We start from the raw sequence: 24,650 nt of genomic DNA, 5'->3' as shown, positions 1-24,650 counted from the left end.
CGACCCTGATAATCCAGCTCTTGGGTGCCCCAGCCTAGGACCTGCAAAAGCATGTCAGTATTATTAGACACGTTACAGTAGCGCCCAGGGGTTCCCATTGTGCTGGGCACTATCCGTTTGTTAGGTGTATTACGGTAGCAGCCAGGCCCAGGCTGTCCCTTTGTGCTAGGTGCTGGACAGACGCAGAACAGGATCCCCCCATCCCCCTGTGCCCAAGAGCTGAAATCTGAGAACAAGGCACGAGGCAGCAGGTGGCTCCAGACGGACGATGGACAGGGGAGCATGAGGAAGCACTGAGACACCCCTCAGTTAGCTGCGTTCCCCTAGCCAGGAGGCGAGGGGGAGAACCCGGGAAGGGAGCAGATTATGAGCAGAATGGGATGGCAGAGTCAAGGGCTGCTTGCTCTCTTGGGCGAACCAGTTTGTGCCTCAGTTTCCCCATAAGGATGGTCCCCACGGCACAGCAGGGCTGGGAGTGCCAAAGGGAGACCTAAGGGAAGGTGCTAGCAGGGTGTTGGATGATAACATAAGAACGGCCGTACCAGGTCAGACCAAAGGTCCATCTAGCCCAGTATCTGTCTACCGACAGTGGCCAATGCCAGGTGCCCCAGAGGGAGTGAACCTAACAGGCAATGATCAAGTGATCTCTCTCCTGCCATCCATCTCCACCCTCTGACGAACAGAGGCTAGGGACACCATTCTTACCCATCCTGGCTAATAGCCATTTATGGACTTAGCCACCATGAACGGGTACAAAGAAGGGCCACTAGAATGATCCGAGGAATGGAAGGCCTTTCGTATGAAAGGAGACTTGAGGAGCTCGGTTTGTTTTCCTTAACCAAAAGAAGGATAAGAGGAGATATGATTACACTCTTTAAATATATCAGAGGGATAAATACCAGGGAAGGAGAAGAATTATTTCAGCTCAGTGCTAATGTGGACACGAGGACAAACGGATATAAACTGTCAGTCAGGAAATTCAGGCTTGAAATTAGACGAAGGTTTCTAACCATCAGGGAGTGCAATACTGGAACAGCCAAGGACCTCCATGACTTTAAGATTAAGCTAGATAAGTTTATGGAGGGGATGGTATGATAGGATAACGGGCTTAGTCAATAGGTCAATTAAGTGCCACACTGGTAAATAGTACAATGGGTCAATGGTATGATATAACCTTTTCCAGAGGGTTTGGCTGGAGAGTCTTGCCCGCATGCTCGGGGTTCAGCTGACCGCCATATTTGGGGTCGGGAAGGAATTTTCCTCCAGGGAAGATTGGCAATGGCCCTGCATGGGGCAGGATGTGGCCTGCATCTTGCAGGAGGTCAGACTAGATGATCATAATGGTCCCTTCTGATCTTGAATTCTATGATTCTATGATTCTATGAATTTATCCAGTTCCCTTTTAAACATTGTTATAGTCCAGCCTTCACAACCTCCTCAGGTAAGGAGTTCCACAAGTTGACTGTGCGCTGCATGAAGAACTTCCTTTTATTTGTTTTAAACCTGCTGCCTATTAATTTCATTTGGTGACCCCTAGTTCTTGTATTATGGGAATAAGTAAATAACTTTTCCTTATCCACTTTCTCAACATCACTCATGATTTTTATATACCTCTATCATATCCCCCCTTAGTCTCTTCTTTTCCAAGCTGAAGAGTCCTGGCCTCTTTAATCTTTCCTCGTATGGGACCCTCTCCAAACCCCTAATCATTTTAGTTGCCCTTTTCTGAACCTTTTCTAGTGCTAGAATATCTTTTTGGAGGTGAGGAGACCACATCTGTGCACAGTATTCGAGATGTGGGCGTACCATGGATTTATATAAGGGCAATAATATATTCTCAGTCTTATTCTCTATCCCCTTTTTAATGATTCCTAACATCCTGTTTGCTTTTTTGACCGCCTCTGCACACTGCGTGGACATCTTCAGAGAACTATCCACAATGACTCCAAGATCTTTTTCCTGACTCGTTGTAGCTAAATTAGCCCCCATCATATTGTATGTATAGTTGGGGTTATTTTTTCCAAGGTGCATTACTTTACATTTATCCACATTAAATTTCATTTGCCATTTTGTTGCCCAATCACTTAGTTTTGTGAGATCTTTTTGAAGTTCTTCACAATCTGCTTTGGTCTTAACTATCTTGAGAAGTTTAGTATCATCTGCAAACTTTGCCACCTCACTGTTTACCTCTTTCTCCAGATCATTTATGAATAAATTGAATAGGATTGGTCCTAGGACTGACCCTTGGGGAACACCACTAGTTACCCCTCTCCATTCTGAGAATTTACCATTAATTCCTACCCTTTGTTCCCTGTCCTTTAACCAGTTCTCAATCCATGAAAGGACCTTCCCTTTTATCCCATGACAGCTTAATTTACATAAGAGCCTTTGGTGAGGGACCTTGTCAAAGGCTTTCTGAAATCTAAGTACACTATGTCCACGGATCCCCTTGTCCACATGTTTGTTGACCCCACAAAGAACTCTAATAGATTAGTAAGACACGATTTCCCTTTACAGAAACCATGTTGACTATTGCTCAACAGTTTATGTTTTTCTATGTGTCTGACAATTTTATTCTTAACTATTGTTTCAACTAATTTGCCCGGTACCGACGTTAGACTTACCGGTCTGTAATTGCCAGGATCACCTCTAGAGCCCTTTTTAAATATTGGCGTTACATTAGCTAACTTCCAGTCATTGGGTACCGAAGCCGATTTAAAGGACAGGTTACAAACCTTAGTTAATAGTTCCACAACTTCACATTTGAGTTCTTTCAGAACTCTTGGGTGAATGCCATCTGGTCCCGGTGACTTGTTAATGTTGAGTTTATCAATTAATTCCAAAACCTCCTCTAGTGACACTTCAATCTGTGACAGTTCCTCAGATTTGTCACCTACAAAAGCCAGCTCAGGTTTGGGAACCTCCCTAACATCCTCAGCCGTGAAGACTGAAGCAAAGAATCCATTTAGTTTCTCCGCAATGACTTTATCGTCTTCAAGCGCTCCTTTTGTATTTCGATCGTCAAGGGGCCCCATTGATAGTTTAGCAGGCTTCCTGCTTCTGATGTACTTAAAAAACATTTTGTTATTACCTTTGGAGTTTTTGGCTAGCCGTTCTTCAAACTCCTCTTTGGCTTTTCTTATTACACTCTTGCACTTAAGTTGGCAGTGTTTGTGCTCCTTTCTATTTGCCTCACTAGGATTTGACTTCCACTTTTTAAAGGAAGTCTTTTTATCTCTCACTGCTTCTTTTACATGGTTGTTAAGCCACGGTGGCTCCTTTTTAGTTCTTTTACTGTGTTTCTTAATTTGGGATATACATTGAAGTTGAGCCTCTATTATGGTGTCTTTAAAAAGGGCCCACACAACTTGCAGAGATGTCACTCTAGTCACTGTACCTTTTAACTTTTGTCTAACTAACCCCCTCATTTTTGTATAGTTCCCCCTTTTGAAATTAAATGCCACAGTGTTGGGCTGTTGAGGTGTTCTTCCCACCACAGGGATGTTGAATGCTATTGTATTATGGTCACTATTTCCCAGCGGTCCTGCTATAGTTACCTCTTGGACCAGCTCCTGCCTGCCACTCAGGATTAAATCTAGAGTTGCCTCTCCCCTTGTGGGTTCCCGTACCAGCTGCTCCATGAAGCAGTCATTTACAGTATCGAGAAATTTTATCTCTGCATTTCGTCCTGAAGTGAAATGTTCCCAGTCACTATGGGGATAATTGAAATCCCCCACTATTATTGGGTTCTTAATTTTGGTAGCCTCTCTAATTTCCCTTAGCATTTCATCATCACTATCACTGTCCTGGTCAGGTGGTCGATAATAGATCCCTGATGTTATATTTTTATTAGAGCTTGAAATTTCTATCCATAGAGATTCTATGGAACATGTGGATTCGCTTAAGATTTTTACTTCTTCAAACCCAGTATCAGACTCTGCCTCAGTTTCCCCAGTGATGCAGAATGGCGAGCCAGCTCCCCAGCCAGGGCAACCGTGCCACTCCCACCAGATGTCCATCCCTTCCCCCAGGGCTGCATTAGTTCTTCCAACATAGACAGGTAAAACAGGCCCTGCTGCCTGGCCTCTCCAGGCCATTTGCCACCAGCACAGCAGGTAGCCCTGGCCAGGTCTCTCCCCCTCCAGGAGCTCCTTTGATGTCACCAGCTGGGAGGCTGCTGATTAGTCATGGGGGTGGGGGGCTGAGCCCAGCTCCCCTAAAAGGGCCAGCCCCACCGGTGGCAGAGAGGGCAAAGTGTCACTAAGCCAGGGCTGCTCTGAAGAGGGAAAACACATCAGTTGTGTGTCCCGAGGGGTAAATTCCCCGCACAGGTGACAGTCAGTCTGTCCCACAGCTGCAGATCCTGCAGTGCACGAGGGGTGATTCGGGGTCGTAGACGTGCATGGCCATCCGCTGGAGCCCAAAGCGTGCTGCTGGAAATGCCATGGACTGGGTTGAGTGTGGACCCCGGAGCTCACCGTATGCACCAGCAAAGCAGCCTCGCTGCTCGGATCAGCTGCAGCAGCAGGTTATTACCTGGTCCATCTTCTCTTCCTGGCTGGGCTCTTTGCGTCATCCGGTCTCCTCTCCGCACACTCACAGCTCTGGGGGTAAATCCAGAGGGGATCTCCTGACTTCAGTGGAGTTGGGGCCAGTTTCTGATCTCAGGGTGACTGGTGTAAATCCAGTGGAGGTGCTCCGGGTTTACGGTGGTGTAAGCGGAAACCAGACTTCGGCATAGCGGAATTTGGCATAGGGAGCACTAACCCCTGTGCGTCAGCGCCACCTGCTGTTTGCCCCGCTCTAGCAATCCTCCGTCACACCAGGTCAAGCTCTGACGGGCGCCGCCTGCTGGGTTAGCAGATTCTTGGAGCCTCCCAACGATTATACACCGTTAGGCCAGAAGGGAGCGCTGTGATTGTCTAGCCTGGGCGCCTGTGCGGACGGGCCAGAGCACGGCCCTGGAGTAATCCCCAGGGCAGATCGTCTAGAGAAGCAGCCAGGCTGGATTTAAAAGTTGCCCGAGATGGAGAATCCACCCCCACCCTTGGTAAATTGTCCCAGTGGTTAATTACCCTTCCTGTTCACAATTAGCACCTTATTGTCGTCCAGCTTCAGGATCTTGTCCCTTTGTCTGCCGGACTGACCAGCCCTTTGCTGTCGCATTTCTCTTCCCCTCCTCGCTTCTCGCAGCCTGCGCCCCAGTCAGCCCGCAGCCTCCTCTGGGGTCTGAGGGACAGACCGAGCTCCTCGCGTTTCTCAGCGTGTTTTCTAGCCCTTTCCTCCTCCTCCTCACGGCTCTTCTCTGGCTCCGGTTTATCAACCTCCTTCTTAAATTGTGGGCCCCACGTTCTGCCAGGGGTCGCCTCAGGGCCCAGTACAGAGGCAATAGAACCTGCCTGGCACCACCTGCTCTAGATTCCCCTGTTGATACGTCCCAGGATCACATTGGTGCACTGGGAGCTCACAGAATCAGAGAAAGTTCAGGTTGGAAGAGGCCTCGAGAGGTCATTGAGTCCAACCCCCTGCTCAAAGCAGGATCAACCCCTCATGTTCCGCTGATTATCCCCCCCGACTTCCTAGGCATGTTCAGAGTCACTGCTTGCCAGGATAGAGTCCCCCGTCCCGTACCTTCGCCGGTGCTCTGTGTTCCTGGGGCCATGACTCGACGTTCGGCCATATTGGAATATACACTGTTTGCTTGTGCCCAGTTTACCAAGCAAACCAGACAGCTCTGTCTTCATTACTCACCACCCGTCCCATCCGTGTGCCAGCCACAGATCTGATCAGGGAGGATTTTATGGTTTCTTCGAGCTCATGGATAAAAATGTTAACTAGCAGAGGGCCAAAAGCCGATCCCTGCAGGACCTTCTAGAGACTCGGCACCTGGGGGACGGTTCCCCTTTGACAATGACGTTTTGAGATAGCTCAGTTAACCAGCTTTTAACCGTGTAATGTGCACAGGGTTGGGTTTGTTCTGTTCTGGCTTTCTAATAAAAACGTGATGTGATGCCAAGTCTAACGTCTTCCAGAAATCAAAGTCTAGTAAAGCAACACTGTTGCATTCATCAGCCAAACGTGTAGCCTCATTTAAAACTCAGGTCTGTTTCCCACAAACCCGTGTTGACTGGCGTTAATGACATGACCGTCCTTTAATTGTGTATTAACTGAGTCGAGTATCAGCCGCTCCATTCTTTTGCCTGGCATTGATGTCAGGCAGACGGGCTTATCCTTACCCAAGTCATCCTATTTGCCCTGTTAAGATGAAGCTTTAGCTTGCTTCCAGTTTTCTGGGACTTCCCCAGTGTTCCAGGAGTTAGTGAAAATGAACATTAATGAGCCAGAGAGCTTTTGGCCAGCTCTTTGAAAGTTCTTGGATGCAAGTTTTTTTGGCTCTACTGATTTGAAAATGTTTAGCTTTAGTAGCTGCTGTTTAATATAATCCTGAGTTACTGTGGGAATGGAAAGAGCGTCGTCGTCGTCGTCAGCATCATCATCGGATGTGACGCCATCATCTGGCTTTTTCCCCAAACAGAGAAGAGAGAGCTTTGGAGAACTCGGTTGCCTTTTCTGCATTATGAGTGGCCATTCTACCATTGCCATCCAGTTATGAACCAGTACCATTGTTGGGATTTCTTTTGTTCCTGATCTATCCTTATCTCCTTAACTCTGCTGTCCACAGAGTTCTCCATGTGTCCTTTTGTTTCCCTTATCAATTTTCTATAATTCCTAGCTTCTAATTTATATTCATTGCTATCAGCTCCTCTTTCCATGTGTTACCTGTTGTGTCTATTTTGTTTATAGCTTCTTTCACTTCCGCTCTCAGCCAGGCTGGGTTTGTAACCCACGTAGCCTCTTTCTTGCTTTGGGGTTTTCTGGATGTCTAGCGAAATGTTCTTAATCAGTTCCCAGTTATCATTCACACATACAGTCCTTCACCTGCCGTAAACCGTCTTGTAAATCACTTTGCATTGAAACTGCCACTGGACTGGTGGTTAGAACGCAGGACTGGGAGTCAGGATTGCAGGGTTCTGAACCTTAATGTGTGACCTTGGGTGAGTCCTTTTCCTTCCCCGTGCCTCAGTTTCTCCACCTGTGTAATGGGGAATAATGGTATTCACCTTTGTAAAGCACTTTGAGATCATCTGCTGAAAAGGAAAGGGCAGCCTAAGAGCAGAATTGTTACTGATCTAATCCATGTTACCAATGGCAAAACTTCCCTCTGAAACGTGCTAACACTCGGGTTCTTAGCTTCTGCAAGCAGCTGTCTAGATCATCACCGTAGCCCCTGCGTGCCAGAGCCAGCAGGCTTTGTGAGCAGTAGCTGAAATGTCTGAATCACTTCGTGGTAAACTCGTCAGCCCCTGCGAGGGGCGAAGTGCCTGGCTTTACCCAGCCCTGAAATGCAGCCACCTCTGGATGTGTTTCACAGCACACAGCAACGCTGCACAACTGATTAGGGACGGACAGCGTCTAAGTGCCACTTTCAAGCTCCCATCCAAGTCCTTTGTCTGCTCTGCTCCGGCTTAGCTGGAGCTTGGCAGGATCCCATCATGCGCTGCAGGCCGCCTGCTGGCCTCCCAGCCCCTCCCCCTCACTCTGACATATAAACCACCAGGCATCCTGTCATTAATGTCCTGGATCTGCCACCCACTTCCCTGGGCTTGTGGGGGAATGTGTGTAATTAGCCAGGGAATGTAGCAATTGAGGAGCTGCTGTGGAGTAATTATAGATCAGTGGGAAGCCGTTCCAGGAGGCTGCAGTCTTGGAGTTGGCTTTGCTTGGCTCTGATGCTGACGAGTTTAGTCCCAGGCTGCCTGGTTAACTTTGATCCTCAAACGCTTTCCTGTTTGCAGCTCGGCCTGCTGGGGAACAAAGCTGGCGTGAAAGGGACGGGCTTTGCTTGTACCTGGCATAAAATTCAGCTCCTATTTTGAGGCTCACGGGCGCTGCCCTGTCCCTCCTGGCTCTCGGCGTAGGAGAGCCTCAGTGCAGAAGTGAGCACTAGACTGGGTCCACCTCTCTGCAGATCCCCTCCCTGGCTCTGTGCAAATCACAGAGAGAGACGTGAACTCGCACTGGGTGCAGACTGTGTGCACACCTCTGCAAAGCGGGTATACATCGCTGCTGGGGCCTGTCTGCATTAGGGACACATGCAGCCGGCAGCAGCACCCAAAACGCTGCAGCAGCAAAACGCAGTAACGCAGGCGCATTGCAGTGGTCACCAGAGCTGGCCTTGCTTGGAACAACATGCAGCATCTGCACCAGCTGCGTCGCTGCCCCAGTCCCTGATGCAGCCTGGCTCTCCCGGAGAACGCTGGTGTTCTCACCCACAAGGGGCCGGCCGCTGGAGACTCGGACTCATTGCGTTAACCCTGGGTTCCTCCGGGCTAGTCATGGGGTGCCCGGACAAGGGCGGGTGTGGGAGACGCTCGTGCCCCCCGACTGATTTGCACACTGGAGGTTTAAAAAGCAAAACCTTGGAGAACGGAGCTTTGAGAAAGGAACTAGGAGTTTGGAGGCTCTGATCCGAAATAACCCGGAACCGCGGCAGGAGAGCTCAGTACAGAGCCACCTGGCTGGGTTCTCGCCTGGGCCAAAAGCACGCTGCAACTTCACTGCCGGCAACGCCGGCCCCCGGGGACGATTCTGCTCTTGCGGATGCTGGGTCACTCCAAGGAGCTCGGGGCGCTAGACCGGGGGCAGAATCCGGCCCTGTGTCTCTGGCTGCACTTTCTGAGCGCGTCTTCCACGCGTGGGGAAAACCCGAACCCAACTGCTTTTTGGTGGTGGTTTTTTTTCAGAGGCGGGGGAGACCGTAAAGAAACTGCACAGTGCCCCGTGGGAGCACAAGGGCAGGAGATCCCAGCTTTCACAGTGCTCGGCATTCGGGTATTGGGCCTTTCTTCCTCAGAGCCCCGGCTCCTCTGCGCCTCCCCCCTTGATGCGGCACCGCTGGGGCTAGGAGATGTGGGGCTCTGCCGGGGGGGTGGCCGGAGCTCTGCTTAGGTGCCTAAACCAAGGCCTGGTGCCCCCTGCAGCGCCTGTGATACTAGTGATAAATAGCTGGTAGCTACTGGCTTGGGGCTGGGATTTTCACACGTGCCTAATGGCCGGGTTGTTACAAGTATTTAGGGCCCTAAAGCGGCCCTGAGAGAAGGCATCAGACCCACGGCAAGTCCAGTGGTTTCTCTGCCCAGGAGTCCCCTGAAAACCGCCCAGGTGCCTAGCCCGGCTCTCGGGATGGGCAGTGAGGGGTGGGGATCCCTGCTCTCACAGGGCGCTTGTCGTCTGCTCGTCTCCCTTCGCCGACTCGTTAGCCGCCTTTTACACTGTAGGCACCTCAGCCCCGGCTGTCAGGAATGAGAGAGAGGATGGGGCTGGCCCTGGTGCCTGGCCTCTGCAGGCCGGAGCCACCAGCCTGGCTGGTGTTAAGGTGAATCCACCGGGCTGTGGCCATTGCCAAAGGGGAAAGAATAGCGAGGCGCCTCTGTCTGCTCCGGGGCTTTGAAGCCTGCCGCGGGGAAGTCTGCTGGCTGGTTCCTGTGCTCCCCTGAGAAGTAAACAGCCCCCGAGCAGGACGCAGGCGGGTTTGGCTTCTTGGTGTGACTTAGGGAAGAGCAGCAAAGGGGCTGGGGGCTGGATTTAACTCCTGGTCCTGACAGCCAGCTAAGCCCAGCTCCTGGCGTCAGCCGAGCCCAGGGGACGGAGCAGGGCTGGTTGGCGGGTGGAAAACACTCTCCTGCCTCTTTAGATGTAGGTTTGCAGAACGCGGACGCTGTAATTTGTGGTCGGGCTTGTTATAAAAATAAGAGTTGACCTGGGACTAGGGAGGGCGGGAGCCGAGCGCCCGAGCTGGCCTAGCCAGGCTGGTTCTTTGCACGGTTTCGTGCAGTGCTCTTGGGCCAGCAGCTCCTTGGGCGTGGGCTGGTGAGGTCCGACAGGAGGGCGTGAGCTGGTGATTGTCCGGACCCGAGGAAGGACTTCGGCCCTTGCCTGTGCTGTGGGGGTTTGCACTAGTGTGGCGTGCAAACAAAGCCGTGGCTAGGGCAGAAGAGTGAGCCAGGACGCCTGGGTTCCGTCCCGAGCTCTGCAGCACACTCTCAGCATGAATCTGGAGCCAACGTGAGAGAGGCCCATAAAACACTACAGGGTGCTCCTGTTGGCCCTATTTACCCCATCCCAGCTAGTGTCACTGTACGGCGGCACGTGCATACAGGGCAGAAGGGTAACTAACCTGTGGAACTCCCTGCTGAAGGATACCCTGCCTTCACGCTAACTGCTAGAACTCCGCGTTTTCTTCTTATCGAGGTGTCCATCTGGTCCTCCTTGAACTCTCGGCCTTGGTGACACCCTGTGTCAGGGAGTTCCGCAGTCTAGCTCTGTGCTGTGGGAAGATGTTTCCTTGGTCCTGAATTTGCTGCCTTTTGGTGGCGTTGCTGAATGGTGGCTATGTGTGCGGCGCGGCTGGGCAGCGGCCCTGAAACCATCTCCCTGGCCATGTGCTCAAGGTTCTGATTTCGTATAAGGAACCGCAGGTCATTTGGGATCCTCGACAAGGCCCTCAGCTCCTTAGTGTCTGAACTCAGCTGCTAGTGTGGCCGGACTCCCACTGATCCCCCTGTGTCTCCCAGTCCATCCCCCATCCGTCCATGCTAAGGAACCCCCCTCTATCCTAGGTGTGCACGCTTGTCTAATGTTTGCAGAGAGTTATTGTCATGGCAAACCCCAGCCCCCGGACCATGCAGCCATCACCAGGACATATTTAGCGCTCTCGTCCTGCACTTACAAGTCATCGTTGTTTTTGCTAGTCTTTGTGCTCCTTCCAGCCCTCGAGTATCTTCCTGGCACTGGCTGTGCCTGGAAACTAGTGAGATCCTTCTGCTGTGGCTCTCCTCCAACACTGCGTGCACTTAGCCTGTGGAACTCAGCGCCACAAGACGCGGTTGGAGGCCAAGATCTTAGCAGGGTTTGTACAAAGGGATTAGACGTTTCTCCGGCTAACGAGACTAGCCAGGGTGATTAAAAATCAGCAAGAGTTTTGGAAGGGATGTGACCTGTCGTGCTTCAGCATGTAAGCCAGGCTCGAGCTGCGGGTGGCAGCAGGGGCGTTCCTGGGGCCATCCACCCCCAGCTGCCTCCTGCAGTGTTTCTTGCACTGTCCGAAACAGGGGATGCTGGCCACTGCTGGAGATGGGAGGCTGGGCTGGCCAGACCAGGTCCTCTCCCAGCCCCCGGAGGTGGGGGCCTGGGGCAGCAAGACCCGTGTTTGATCCGACCTCCCTGTGGTTTCCTCTCCAGGCCCAGGGCAAAGCTGCACTCCGAGGCACACGAGCCACCACGCCTCCATCCCAGGCAGCCCTGCTCCGGCTGCCAGGCCCAAGCCTGAGGGGCGGGGAGGCCCCGAGGAGCCTGGAAATGGCGGCTGGGCGTCACTGCCCCGGCGGGAGGGGCTGGGCGGTGAGATAAGATGCTTTCTCCTTCCTGCAGCCATTTCCGCTCGGGGGGCGGGGGGGGGGGTGTGGAAGCCTGGATTGGCCAAAGGGGTCCCCTAAACTCTGCCTGGGGATCGTTTTAGCTCCTGAGCTTGGATTGAGCTGGGACTGGTGGCGGCTGCGGAGCAGCCTTGGAGGGGAAACAAGCCAGGGCTGGACTAGGGCTGGCAGCAGCCGGGGCAGGCTGGGCCCAGCAGAGGAGCCACCCTGGGCTAAGCGCTGGCCAGCAGCCTCCTGCCATGGGCTCGGACTAGGAAGGGCCTGGGAGCTGCTGCCAGGCTGGGGTGGTGGGGTGGGGCTCTGGCACCGGGACCCAGTGGCAGGGGTGGGAGACGCTGGGCCTGGCAGGGGGCCACGCGGGGGGGGGGGGGGCTCAGGAGGGCCAGGTCTTCACCAGCCTTGAGCTGGGAAATCACCAGTTGGGCTTGAAAAGCCGCCAGCGAACGAGCAGTTGGGTGGGGCCATTAGGGGCCTCGGCTGCCCACCGTTCTCTGCACCCAGGAGGGACCAGCTCCCAGGCCTGGCTGCCCAGGGAAGTGACACCGATTTAACTGCAGCTGGTTTCTAAACGCTCAGGGAGCTGCGGAGAGCAGCCTCTCAAAGCAATATCGGAGCCAAGCCAGTGGTTTAAATTCACAGCGTGGGTTCAGTGGGGGCTGACTCCTGACTCCATCACCTGACTCCTGGAGCTGGGGCTTTCAGAACACCCCATGCAGCCCAGGACTTGTGGAGCCATCGTGAGAGTCAGGCCCCATCGGGCATGTGTCCAGCTGAGCTTTGCCCCCCTCCGCTGGTCTGCCACGTGCTCTGACCAGCACCCTAGTGAGAATCTGTGGGGGTGGGGGGCTGGGCTTAGTGGGGTCATGCTGCCCCCACCTCCCTGCTCCCAATCATCAGCTCCTGTCACTTGGGCTGTGACCCTGAATGCCGCTCAGCGTCTCATGGGCGAGGTTTGGGGCTGGGCAGGATCGGGCCCAGAGACAGGGGTGGGGGGGACCTCTCTCCCGGGACCCCCTGAAAACAGCCAGTTCTGGCTGCTTCGTGAGGGAGCTGGGGGGAGCTGTTTGAGCCAGAACAATATCCCGTTTCATCCGGCCCTATGTCCAGCCTCCCCCAGCTCCTCCTCTGGGCTGAGCAAGGCTGTGGGCAGGGGCACGGATTGGGGGAGCTGGGGGGGGGGAACGTGCCTTTGTGTTAAGGGGACGACCCATGAGTCAGTGAGCTCTGGGGTTGGGAAAACCACCTTTCGTCCTCTGGGCTAGAAATAAAGGCAGCCCCTTCCCCCCCCCCGCCGCCCCCCTGATCCAGGCCCGGGGAAAGTCAGCTGATGTTTTTAAAGTTTCCTTTTCACCTCTCAGGCAGCCCAGTTTTGCACAATGTGGTTTCTGTCTCTGTGCAGCTGAACACAGGCCAAGATGAGCTCTATTATTTTTCAGTTTGGTTTTTGCTTTCCCTCCGCCCCAGGCTGCCTCTTGGTTCTGTGACGAGGCGATGCAGGGGGGCGGTGTGGAAAACTCCCCCAGCGCAGCCGCTATCTGACATTAAAAAGGACAGAAGCCCTGGAGGGGGCCGGAGGAAGGAGCCTGCCTCACTCTCCTTCTCCCTTTCGTGTTTCTCTCAGTGGGGCGCTCAGGGTGTGATCTTGCTGCTGTTGAAATCAGTGGCAAATCTCCCCTGGCCTGGGTCCAAGCCCCGCGCCCCCGGCTGTCCGGACAGGGTGGGAGGGAAGGTGGCCCAGTGGTTAAAACGGTGGATTGGGAGTTGGGAGGCCTGGGTCTGCCACAGACTCCCTGTGTGATCTTGGTCCTGTCCCTCTGTGCTGGTCATGCACGTGGGCGGCGATGGAACAGGCTAGGTCTGAATCCGGCCTGGTCCAGGTTCCTGGCTGGGACGGTCGCCAGCACCAGCCACCTCAGCGGCAGGTGCAGGAAACGGGACGACCGGCAGCTCTTCCCAGCCTGGGTGGCTCATGCTGGGAAGCAGGAGAGTTCATCGCTCTTTGCCTCTTTTAATCCTGCCTTGTGGCGCTGCAGTCTCTGGCACGGCCTTGGCGTGGGTACGGCCCGGAGCGCGAGCATGGAGCCGCTCGGGGCGGCCAGCGCTCGCAGTGGAGGAGGAAGCCCTGACGGGAGCGGCGTGAGGCTGTCCCACGCAGCTTTTCTGGCAGAGGTGGGGGCTGCCTGATAAACAATTCACGTCAAACCTCCGGAGTGAGAGAAACTGACCCAGTCAGCCGGGGGAAATTGAGTCACGCCTGTCGCGCAAAGGAGGGATCCGGACACAGTCTCAGGGACTGTCACAGACGGGCTTTGCGGCCAAGATGGGGCATGACGTTCTGGTCTGTGCTGTTCTGGTTCTCGCCCCCCTGCCCATCACCATGGTATCTGGGTCGTGGGTATCCCTGAGTGTGCCTGGGAAGAGGGCCTGATCTGAACCCTGCACCAGCTCCTCAGTGGCCTGAACTGACCCAGCAGTGACTTGCGCCAGCCGGGGAGGTGGCTGATGGGGTTTACGTCGTGCCGTGGCTGTTCAGCGCGGTTCCCCTCTGCTGGTTCCTAGCGGAGGAAGGGAGAGAGAGTCCGGCCCCCGGGCCCCCTGCATGGTCTCTAGGGGCACGGCGAAGAGCTCTGCGCTCCAGGGAGCGGAGGGGGGACGAAGCAGAGGGGAGGCAGAATTCTCTTTCCCCAGCTTAGCACCCTCTCCCCTGTGCACAGGGCGTGGCGTCGGGTCGGGCAGCCTCGAACGAGGGGCGCCAGCGACTAGGGCTGGCCCCAAAGGCCTCGCGATGACACTCCGTATCCCAGCGCCTTGTGGCAGCGTTTCCTGCAGGCTTGGATCAAGGGGGGGCGAACTGGGACCCTCCGTAGGAAACCCACAGAGCTGCTTGGCCCCACAGCCAGAATTGGCCCCACTGCTTCCAGGACACAGCTGCTGCCCCTGTTCTGCGGGTGCCAGCCCCTGAGGCATTGGCCCATCACCACCTGGTTGGGCAGGGCATGGCGCAGCCGAAGAAACGGGTGCCCAGGTAAAGGGGATGTAGAAGTGACGAGACCTGAATGCTCCTGGCATCCTTCAGCCCCCCCCCGGCCCCCCACAAAGGGCGTCTCCAGGACCTTGCTTAGATGCCGACACGCATGGAGCAGCCCCGTGCTGCCGGCTGACAGTCCTCGCTGGCGCTGGGAAGCGGTGGCAGGTCCTGGCTCCCCTCCTGTGCCCGCACCGCTGGGCTCGTCGCTTTCAGCCCGCCCAGCGCAGCTCATGGCAGGAAGTGGCGGAGAGCGGCGCTCCGGCGGGAGCCAGCCTGTGGTTAGCGCAGAGAGGAAGCTGGTGTAGACTGGAAGCGATGGGTCTGTGATATGGCGAGATTTCATGCGACGGCAGTCACAGGAAGGAGGCCCAGCGAGCTGCGCTGTGCAGTGAGCGTGGAGCAAAAGCTGCTCCAGCACCAGGCCTGTGCCCAGCGAAAGGGGGAGCGTCTGGGAGGGCTGATCACACGTTGGCGTGTAAACACCCCTGGCAGCAAATGCAGGTGCCCTGCTTGCACGAGTGCTCACAGCCGTGTCGGTGAGCAACTCGTGAAGACACCACTGGAGATTCAGGTGTCGATGTACCTCGACTCCCGCTGATGCCCAGCCCTGGTGCCAGCCCCACCTCCGGGGCGTGGGGCAGGGGCTGGAGAGGTGGGAGGGGGGCGTCGCTTATATTGAAAAGAGCAGTTCCAGCAGTGCTGGGATGCCCAGCTGAGATCAGGGCCTGGAGCCAGGCCTTGCCCAGGGGCAGCCTGAGAGCCGGTCTCTGCCCCGGGCTGCCTACAATCTAAGCAGGCCAGGCCGACGCAAGACGGGAGGGGCCCGAGGCCAGGAGGCCAGGCTCCTCTGAGGGTGCAGCCGTCGGAGGGCGGGCGGCCATGGCCCAGGAATGCCGTGGGTCTCGTGGCCTCGCCAGCGCTGGGGCTGGGAGACACCGAGCCCACAGCTCTCGCCCCAGAACAAAAGGACCATTGTGCGGCTGCACAATTTCCAAGGAGGCCGGGACGCAGCCAGAGGCTCTGGCAGGCCGTCTGCCCTCTGCTCGCCAATGGTGTGCAGGGGGGGCAGGGCGCTGCCCCGTCTCCGAACCCCCGCAGCAGGCACGGGGCAGCGTGGGGGTCCTGGTGGGCTCATTCTCCCGTCTCGCCTGTGCTGAGGCGCTGTGTGTGCTAAAGCCATTAGGCGATGAAGTCATGTCTTAGTTCTGCGGTGCAATCCGAGCTCCGTCTCCCCCTCCCCCTCGGTGGTAACTAGCTTAAAACCCTGGCAGGCCCTGACCCCAACCGATGAGACCCGGCCGCTCGCGGGGGCGGGGTTAAGGGAACCTACCCCCCCCCGCCCCCCGCCCCGGGATCCAGAGAGAGCAGGGCTCTCGCCCCAGCTCTGCCCCGGAGATGTGGGGTGCATGACAGGAGGAGAAGGGTGCTGGGCCAGAGCCTCAGCTGGAGGAAATGGGTGTAGCTCCGCGGGCGTCTCAGGGGCGTGGAGCTGATTTGCACCAGCTGAGGGTGTGGCCCCGCGTGAGGGTACCAGGGTAGCCGGAGCAGGACCCGGATACCTGTGCTGGCAGCACAAATTAGCAACATGGGACCTTCAGTGACCCCAGGTGATCAAGACCCCCAGCCTTGTGGATCAGCAGTGGCACAGCACCCCCCATCTCCAGGTGAATCCCGGGGTGAGAGCCCCCGTGTGCGCCACCAGCCCTGCTTCCAGAAGTGCTTTGTCGGGGTGGGCAGGGGCTGGAGCTGGGCCGGGGGCTCGGGGGTGCATTGGCACCACTCCCAGTCAGCAGTGTGTCTGGGGCAGCCCTGGCTGCCTCGGGGCTGCGGGAGGGAACAGGCCAGCCCTAGCCGGCAGCTCCAGGGCCAGGGCGTGTGACGCCGACAGGGAGGGGTCCAGCCGCCCGCAGCCCCCCCTCATGTCGCTTGGCATCTCTCCTCTCTGCAGAGCTCCATGAACCTCCCTCCTGACAAAGCCCGGCTCCTGCGCCAGTACGACAATGAGAAAAAATGGGACCTGATCTGCGACCAGGTACCGGGGCGCGGGCCGGGACTGGGGCCGTAAGCCCAGCTGCGGCTCGGGGGCCGCGTGGGCAGAAGGCTGGGGGCAGGGGGCTTGCCTGGGACAGCAGCAGGGGGGCGCTGGGGCTCCCTGGCGGGGGCCGCACAGACGCAGGAGTCGCTCTGTGTTCAGGGCTGGCCACAGGAGCCGTCAGGGTGATCCAGGCTTGCGGCTAATGGGAGCAGCGAGTCAGAGCCGCGCGCGCCCCTTGCAGCTTTTGCTCCATCCCAGCCACTGATGCCCACGCCTCCCCCTCCAGGCCGCGACTCCTCCTCCTTCTGACACCCGCAGTCATGCCCTTTCCTCCCCTCCAGGAGAGGTTCCAGGTGAAGAACCCCCCCCACACCTACATCCAGAAACTGCAGACCTTCCTGGACCCCGGCGTGACGCGCAAGGTAAGGGGCTCGCCTGGCGGCCGTGAGCTGGGGCCATGGAGACCCTCCTCTTACAAATCCAGACCCAGCGGGGCTTGGAGGGTGATGAAGCGTTTGTGCCAGAGACCCCCGCGCTGGGGTCCTGGCTCCCAGCTCTGGTTGAGCAGCCCTGCGAGGCGTTTCTCAGAGCTCGAGGGTTTCCCAGCCACGCAGGCTGAGAGTGAGTTTATCGTGGCATCACGGGCACGTCGCACCGAAGCTGAGCTGTGACTGCAGCTGGGCTCGTTGGACTCACCCTGGGCGCCTGGTGAGCGCGGAGCGACCCCCTCCCTGGGCAGTGCCTCCTCCAGAACAAACCGTCTATGGTTACAGAAATAATCCACCCAAACCTGGCAGGGATTTACCACCCACAGATGGGGTGGGATCTCCACGCCACCCAGCAGCCCCCACTGCAGCACGCTGCCACGCTCCAGGGGTCCTGAATTAGATCTTGGGACATAGGGTGGCATAAACCAGAATTTCCAATTTTACAGTAGTCTAAACCTGCAAGTGTCCTGTGCTGCAGAGGAAGGCGAAACCCCCCCAAGGTCTCTGCCAATCTGAGCCAGGGGAAAATTCCCACCTGACCCCAAATAGACCCTGAGCATGTGGGTGAGACCCACCAGCCAGACCCCTGGGAAAGAATTCTCGGCAGAACTCCGAGCCTGCCCCATCTAGTGTCCTGTCTCCAGCCGTTGGAGATATTTGCTGCTTGCAGTCACAGATTGGCTACGTGCCGTTGTACGCAGCCCCATCATCCCATCCCCTCCATCAGTGCTGCAGCGGGGGCTGCTGGGTGGCGTGGGGATCCCACCCCATCGGTGGGTGGTAAACCCCTGCAAACCTGGCCCAGAGAGAATCCGTCCCCACGTGACTAACTGGGAGCCGTCTGATCTCTAGCTGTTTGTCCTAGGCTGTATTGCAAACGCAGAACAGAAGGTCCCAGCCCCGGAGAGTGCACAGTGCTGGCTCTGTTGCTGATGGGTCTGGTCTGGCGGGGAGGTGGTTCCTGCCAGGGGTGGAGGGAGCCGGGCTTGGGTCCCGGAGCTGGTTGCTGTTCCTAACAGGGGGACTCTGTTGGCAGAAGTTCAGACGGAGGGTGCAGGAATCGACCAAAGTGCTGCGGGAGCTGGAGATCTCCCTGAGGACCAACCACATCGGGTAGGTGCCACTATCGTGAGGAGCCGCTGGGACTGGTCTGGAGCTGGAGCCAGCAGAGCGGTGGGCTCGTCTCTGCTCAGTGCCCCTTCCGAGCCCCACGTGCTCCGGATTCAGGCTCTGCATGGCCGGCTCCCCCCTCGCTACAGCTCAGGCATCGTTCCATAGCAGCCGAGACCCTTTTCGCCATGGTCCCCCCGCCCCTCGCTGCCTGCTGGGGAATTCTCGCTCTGCCAGGTGAGATGAGATCCCTGGCGTGGGGGATGGCAGCACCGCCCCTCCTTTGTGAGGGACGTGCCAAATCGGGGGCCTGGGGCCAACCGCCCCTTTTGTCTCCCCCAGGTGGGCCTGATTGGGCCCAAGCCCCGTCTGTGGGGCGACTCCTTGTCTGTAGCGACCAGCTGCTGCCCTCTGTGCTTGGAAGCTCGAGTGTTGCTCCCAACCCAGGGGGTATCTGCAGGACTTGTGTCTCGTGTAGACAAGGCCTGGCTCGAGACCCCAGTCTGCAGGGCAGGGCACCCACTGCTTCCTGCCGCTACGCAGCTCTGTGGCAAACCACTCAGCAAATCAATGAGCCTTTCCCCTGGTGCTGAGGGCCAGTGCTGTCCATTTCCCTCGGAGGGAGGGCGACCGTTTGCTGTCTCATTGGCTGAAGCAGACAGGCAGGACTAGCGGCAGCCTGGCGCAGTGGGTAGAGCACAGGGCTGGGAGCCAGGGGACCTGGGTCCGTTGCTGTGTCTGCCACTGGCTCGCTAGGGTAGGGTCAGGGTAATGGTTAGGGATAGGTCTCTGCCCCACTCTGTGCCTCAGTTTTCCCCTCTCTAAAATGGGCAGAATTTTACTTCTCCTTCCTGTGCAAATGGCTCCGAGGTCCAGAGTGAAAAGCACTCGGTGGGGGGTGGTTACAGGGGACGGAGGCGGAGGAGGGCGCTGTGGAGCCCGGTGGGAAGGGAAGGGGCTGGGGGGCGACCAGAGGCTGAAGTGAAGAACAGGCATAAAAACGGAGCCTGGCTGCCCAAGCCAGACACTCCCCAGCCCCGGTGTGCCAAGGGCCAGGGGGTTCGCTGGCTCGTGCCAGGGCTGGGGGTGAGCACAGAGAACGCTGGGACAGGTCCAGGCACATCATGTCTGTTGGACCAGAACCGGCTCCCACCGAGCAGTGGGGCGGGTGGGGTTAGAGGTCAGGGTCCCATGATGTATGCACAGCGCTGGACACTTTCAGTGTCAGGATGGATGGGGAAACTGAGGCCCAGGGAGGGGAATAGACTGGCCCGTGGCAGAGCTGGGATTCGAACCCAGCGCTCCCGGCACTGTGTCCTGACCCCATGGCCATAAGCCTGTCCCCTGGCTCTTTGGGGCTCAGTGGGGCCAACACATTGATGTACGTGCTGCAGGGAGGGGTGCAGGCAGTGACCCCGCAGGCTCATCCGGCCTCGCTTCCCTTTGGAAGTACAACGCTGCCATCAGACGTCTTCCCCCCATGACCTCGCCCCGACTGACGCCACCCCGGTGCGGTGGCCATGCAGGACGTTCCCAGGGCCGTGTCTGCTCAGGGGTGGCGCGTCCCCACCCCTGCGGGCTCAGCTGCAGCTGGAGGGGAAATACCAGCTGGCACAGGAACTGGGATTGTTCCTGCCTTTGGCCAGGGCCGCGGACTCGCAGCGGCCAGGCGCTCCTTCCAGCGGATGCTGAGGCCGGAGCTGACATCCTGCACAGAGTCAGCAGCTCCCTGGCTGGGTGGGGTGGGGGGAGACGGGAAGCTGAGAGGCCGCAGGGTGCTGGTGGGACAGTCACCGTGGGGATGAGGCCACGGGTCCCTCTGAACGCCCCGACCCAGGTCCAGCTGAGCCCCTCCGGCCGCCCCCAATCGCTGGGCCATGGGCTTTAAACCTCCGGTGTCTAAACTGAGTCCAGGCACTTCCCCTGGCTCGGGGTCCCAAGGCCTGTTCTTGGGGGGGCAGATCTCTGTCGAGCCCCTTCTCCAGAGAGCTCAGACCCCGCAGTCCAACTGCCCAGTCCCCGAGACCGTGCTGGCCCCCCAGCCCATAGCTTGGACACACCCTCTCCCGGCACTCGGGTCACGCCGTGCTCCGGGCCCACAGTTAACACTGCAAGGGCACGCAGAGACTTTTCGTAGGATCCTAACACCATTGCTCGTTACTGGCTAGCAGGAGAAATACAGAGAGCGAGACAAAACGAATAAACCCTGCCTGCATTTCCCTGCCTCGGTTTCGCCAGCGCCCCAGAGCGTTCTTTGGTCGGGGGCGTCCAGGGTCCTGCGCTGCAGCCATGGCTTGTTTCTCTTTCTCCAGGTCAGCTTGCTGTGACCTAGGCTGGTCCCCCTCCCGAGTGTCCCTGTCTCTTCCGCTGTGGCGTCTTCCCGGAGCCACACAGCCTCAGGGTTTCCAAGGCATTGGCACCCTGGGTCTTTGTTCTGCTTTGGGGAGTTTCTGTTGAGAGGTTGGCGAAAGCAGGATCTCCTGTGGGGGTCAGTGCAGCGCTGCCCCGGCTCTGGATTCCACACAGGCCTTCCACGAGGCGGCAGTTCGCACGTTGGCCAGGCTCTGCTCTCCCCAGAGTTTCTGTCTCATCCATATAGCAGGGGGGCTGGGTTAGCAGGCGCCGCCGGCGGGGTGGCAGAGAGGGGCCCAGTGGGTGGGGAGGAGGCTGCCTGCCCGTCTCTCCCTGGGGCCAGTCCTGGACCTGCTGAGGCCAGGGGCAGCAGGAAGGTTTGATGCAGACATGCCCTGCGTGTGCGCGCTCACACTTGTGCACAAACATGCACACACGTGGCCTTGCGCACACAGACACGTGTGCACACTCACACACACAAGCTGACACGTGCTACCGCCAGCACATGCGCCCACTCAGGGTCCACGTGGGGTCACCTCCCCGGCCTGCAGCAGCTGCTGGGTTTGTCTTCACCAGCCCAGGTGCCCTTTAACCCCCCCGAGAGCCCTAAAATAGCAGCACGGCCTCAGACAGGAAACGAGCCGGGGGCGAGGCCTGGAGCGCAGACAGACAGGAAATGGGCGGGCTCGCCGGCCCCTCCCCCCCCCCAGGAGAAACGGCTCCGAGACAGCTCTGGGGTCTGACTCGTGCCAGATCACACAGCCCCCAGCACCGCGCGTTGGAAAATGTCACACCCCGCCCCATGTCACACGCATGCGTGCACCCCCCATGTCACACGCATGTGTGCACCCCATCACGTGTGTGCACCCCCGATGTCACACACATATGTGCACCCCAATCACGTGTGTGCACCCCAATGTCACACGCATGTGTGCACCCCATCACGTGTGTGCACCCCGATGTCACACGCATGTGTGCACCCCCAATCACACGTGTGCATGCACCCCCCATGACACACGTGTGCACACCCCCACCAACTAACATGCAGGCATGTGCTCTGATCAAATAACACGTGTGGAATCATCTAACATGCCTGTGTCCTGCCCCAGTAATGCACACACGTGTGCCCCCAGTTGCATAACACACGTGCATGCCATGCCGTGCCCTGCCTGAAGAGCCGCCGCCCCTGCTCCCTGTCAGGTAACGCACACGCAGACCGCGGGCACGGCCAGGACGTGTGTGCCGGGTAGAGTTCCCAGCATGCAGCTCCTTGCACAGAAACCCCTGAGCCAGGGGAGGAGAAATTGGCCTGCGAGCGTTTTGGGGGCGCAGGGGTGGGGAAGCCACTTTCCAGAGCAACCCAGAATGGAGCCGAAGGCTCTGGCCCTGCCAGATAACAGCCAGACGGCTGGGGGTGCCTGGAGGGGCTGCAATCTACAGGCCACAGCAGGTGCCTGTAGCAGGGTGGGCCGAGGGCGGCTTAACCCTGAATTCCTCGGCTCTGCCAGGTTCTCAGCCCGTGAGCAGAAACTGCCCCAGGACAAAGCTAACCAAGGGCCAGCTTTTCACAGGGGCCTCGGCCCCTGCAGCTGCTGCCGCCTGCGGCTTTGTCTGCAAAGCCTACCGGGCGGCTGCCTAAATCCAGCCGTAGGGTCCCTGCCTGCATGTGGTCAGGAGTGACGGCCGGGGTCACGCGGAGAATCGGGGCCCGGGGGACGGCCGCGCCTGCGTGGCCAGGTCACGCCGTGCCCCGGGCGGGAAGGACAAGGGGGTGCAGGACCCTGAGCTCTGTTCGCCGGGCTCCGTGGCGTGTGCAGCCCCACTGACGTCAATGGACCCTTTATCGTCATGGCGACGCTGTAGCGTTACGGTGTTGATTTCCCCCTGGCTCTGGGGTGTGGGCTGGGTGTGATCACACCGTGCTGGGGGGTGTCAGTGGCCCCCGAGGTCCCTGCCCCAAGGACCTGTCTCTTTTCCAGCCCAGTACTCCTCCCTGCTAGGGTCTCCTGGCCTGGCACGGCACCGCTGGCTTCTCGCCTGATGGGGGGGCTCCGGACCGTGGCTGAAATTCGCCCGGGGCTGGAGGCCAGCATGAGCGCTAGGCACCGTGTCCACTCGCGGGCCCGGGGTGACTCGCTCTCTGCTCCGCTCTGCAGGTGGGTTCGGGAGTTTCTCAATGACGAGAACAAAGGCCTGGACGTCTTGGTGGAGTATCTCTCCTTTGCGCAGTGTGCTGTGATGTGAGTACCGCGTCTGGGGCGCCCTTTGGGGGCAGCTGCGACTCCGCGTCCCCCTGGGCAGAGCGGGTGAGATCGGGCTTTGCAGGTGCCCTGTCAGACTGGGTCTCTTGAACAGTGCAGGGTAAAGGCCGTGTGATCCCAGCTAACCCGCTGTTACTGGGCTCCATTCTCCCGCCTGGCTCCGAGCCAAGGGCCAGCTGGCCCACGTGCTTCAGGGGAAGGCGTGAGACTCCCACGGCTGGCAGAAGTGGGCTAATCTGCCCCCCATGAAGGTGTCATCCTGACCCTAAGAGTTAGAGGTTGGCCAGTGCCCCGAAGCAGGAGACTGAATCTTAATAGGAGATATACCAATCTCCTACAACTGGAAGGGACCTTGAAAGGTCATTGAGTCCGGCCCCCTGCCTTCACTAGCAGGACCCAGTACTGATTTTGCCCCAGATCCCTAAGTGGCCCCCTCAAGGATTGAACTCACAACCCTGGGTTTAGCAGGCCAATGCTCAAACCACTGAGCTATCCCTCCCCCCAAGCTATCAGCTCCTGCCCTCAGCGACTTCCTGTGGCGGTGAGTTCCACAGGCCGACGACGCCAGCTGAGAGAGCGTTTCTTTTGATCGTTCTGCTGCTGCCCCTTTCGGACGTCCTCTTGTGCGTGTGTTCGAGGCAGGGGAGTGGGCGCTCCTGCTCCCGCTCTCCCTTCTCTGGGCCCTGGCTCCGGTGGCGAAGGGCAGGGCAGAATAGAGCCGAAGTGCTCTGCACCTGGCACCGCTCATTGCTAATACAGGGGCGAGGAGAGTCTCCATTGTCCTTGTGACCCTCTCGCTGCCCCACTGTTGGCCATTTCATGCCCCAGCCATGGGATTTCCCACCCCCCTGTCATTTTAAGACGCTAGCCCTGCTGGTGCAAGTCGCCTTCACACGTGTGCCAGGTCAGGGCCGAGCTGGTCGCTCGCTGGGCGGAGAAGAGCGTTTGAACAGGGGCCGGGCTTTTCCGTGGCAGGCTCTGCACCGGGCATACAAGGCCGTGATATTTGCAGGGTTCCTGACACGCAGACCCGCCTGCTGCAAGGCCTGGGGGTGGCTGGCTGCTCCGGGGAAGGTGTTTGAAAGCAGGAGTCCCTGGAGGAGAAGCGAATTTCTGCCCTGGTGCCGGGGCGCTTGCTGCGAGCAGGAGCGCGCTCGAGCTGCTACGCCTGCCATGCTGCTTACGAGTCAGTGTGCGCTTGCAGCCCTCGCTAGTGCACGCAAGTCCCAGCCCCGTGCCCCCAGCTTCGGGCGCCGGGCCGGCCCAGGCGGCCCTGCTCTGCCGCTTGCCATGAAGCCTCCGTGCGTGTGTCCCCCTCTCCCGCCCAGGTTTGATTTTGAGGGTCTGGAAAGTGGCGAGGACGGCGCGCTAGAAAAGCTGAAATCCTGGAGCAGATCCATCGAGGATCTGCAACACCCCATAACCCTGTCTGCCCCCTTCACCAACAGCCTCGCCCGCTCTGCGCGCCAGTCCGCCCTACGGTATGTACCCCCCGTCTGCCGCCCTATGGTGTGTACCCTCTCCCCCGCCCTATGGTATGTACCCCCCGTCTGCCGCCCTATGGTATGTACCCTCTCCCCCGCCCTACGGCACGTATATGCCCTTCCCCCACCCTATGGTACCTACACACACACCCCCGCTGTGCCCTGCGGTGTGTCACTCCCTCCCACAACTTTGCACTATGATACTCCCCCCCCCCCATGGTACGTACCCGCCTGCCTGGTACACCCCCCTCTGCTCTGCCCTATTGTACGCGCCCCCCCCCCCCATGGTCCACGCTCCCCCCCACTCTGCATCTGCCTGCTCTGCTCTACGCTACGCACCCTCTGCGCCGCCCCCCCCCCCGAGACATGTGCCCCCTTCTCGCTTCCCAGGGCCGGC

At 58.2% G+C, this 24,650-nt stretch overlaps 1 protein-coding gene across 6 annotated transcripts in view; it reads left to right on the top strand.

Moving 5' to 3' along the window:
- Positions 1–24,650, top strand: part of FMNL3 (formin like 3) — a 50,011-nt gene that overhangs the window by 5,832 nt on the left and 19,529 nt on the right. For 4 of the 6 annotated variants that reach the window (XM_039514667.1, XM_039514668.1, XM_039514670.1 and 1 more), the window contains exons 2-6: positions 16,472–16,555; positions 16,900–16,980; positions 18,083–18,159; positions 22,665–22,748; positions 24,098–24,250. In XM_039514667.1, the coding sequence (XP_039370601.1) occupies positions 16,472–16,555; positions 16,900–16,980; positions 18,083–18,159; positions 22,665–22,748; positions 24,098–24,250 (479 nt within the window). The remainder of the gene's footprint in view (positions 1–16,471; positions 16,556–16,899; positions 16,981–18,082; positions 18,160–22,664; positions 22,749–24,097; positions 24,251–24,650) is intronic. The other 2 variants (XM_039514672.1, XM_039514673.1) reach the window with 2 other exon arrangements.

This window comes from Mauremys reevesii, linkage group 25 (assembly GCF_016161935.1).
Source record: "Mauremys reevesii isolate NIE-2019 linkage group 25, ASM1616193v1, whole genome shotgun sequence".
Taxonomy (NCBI): domain Eukaryota; kingdom Metazoa; phylum Chordata; order Testudines; family Geoemydidae; genus Mauremys; species Mauremys reevesii.
This window is presented reverse-complemented; position numbering and strand designations above follow the sequence as displayed.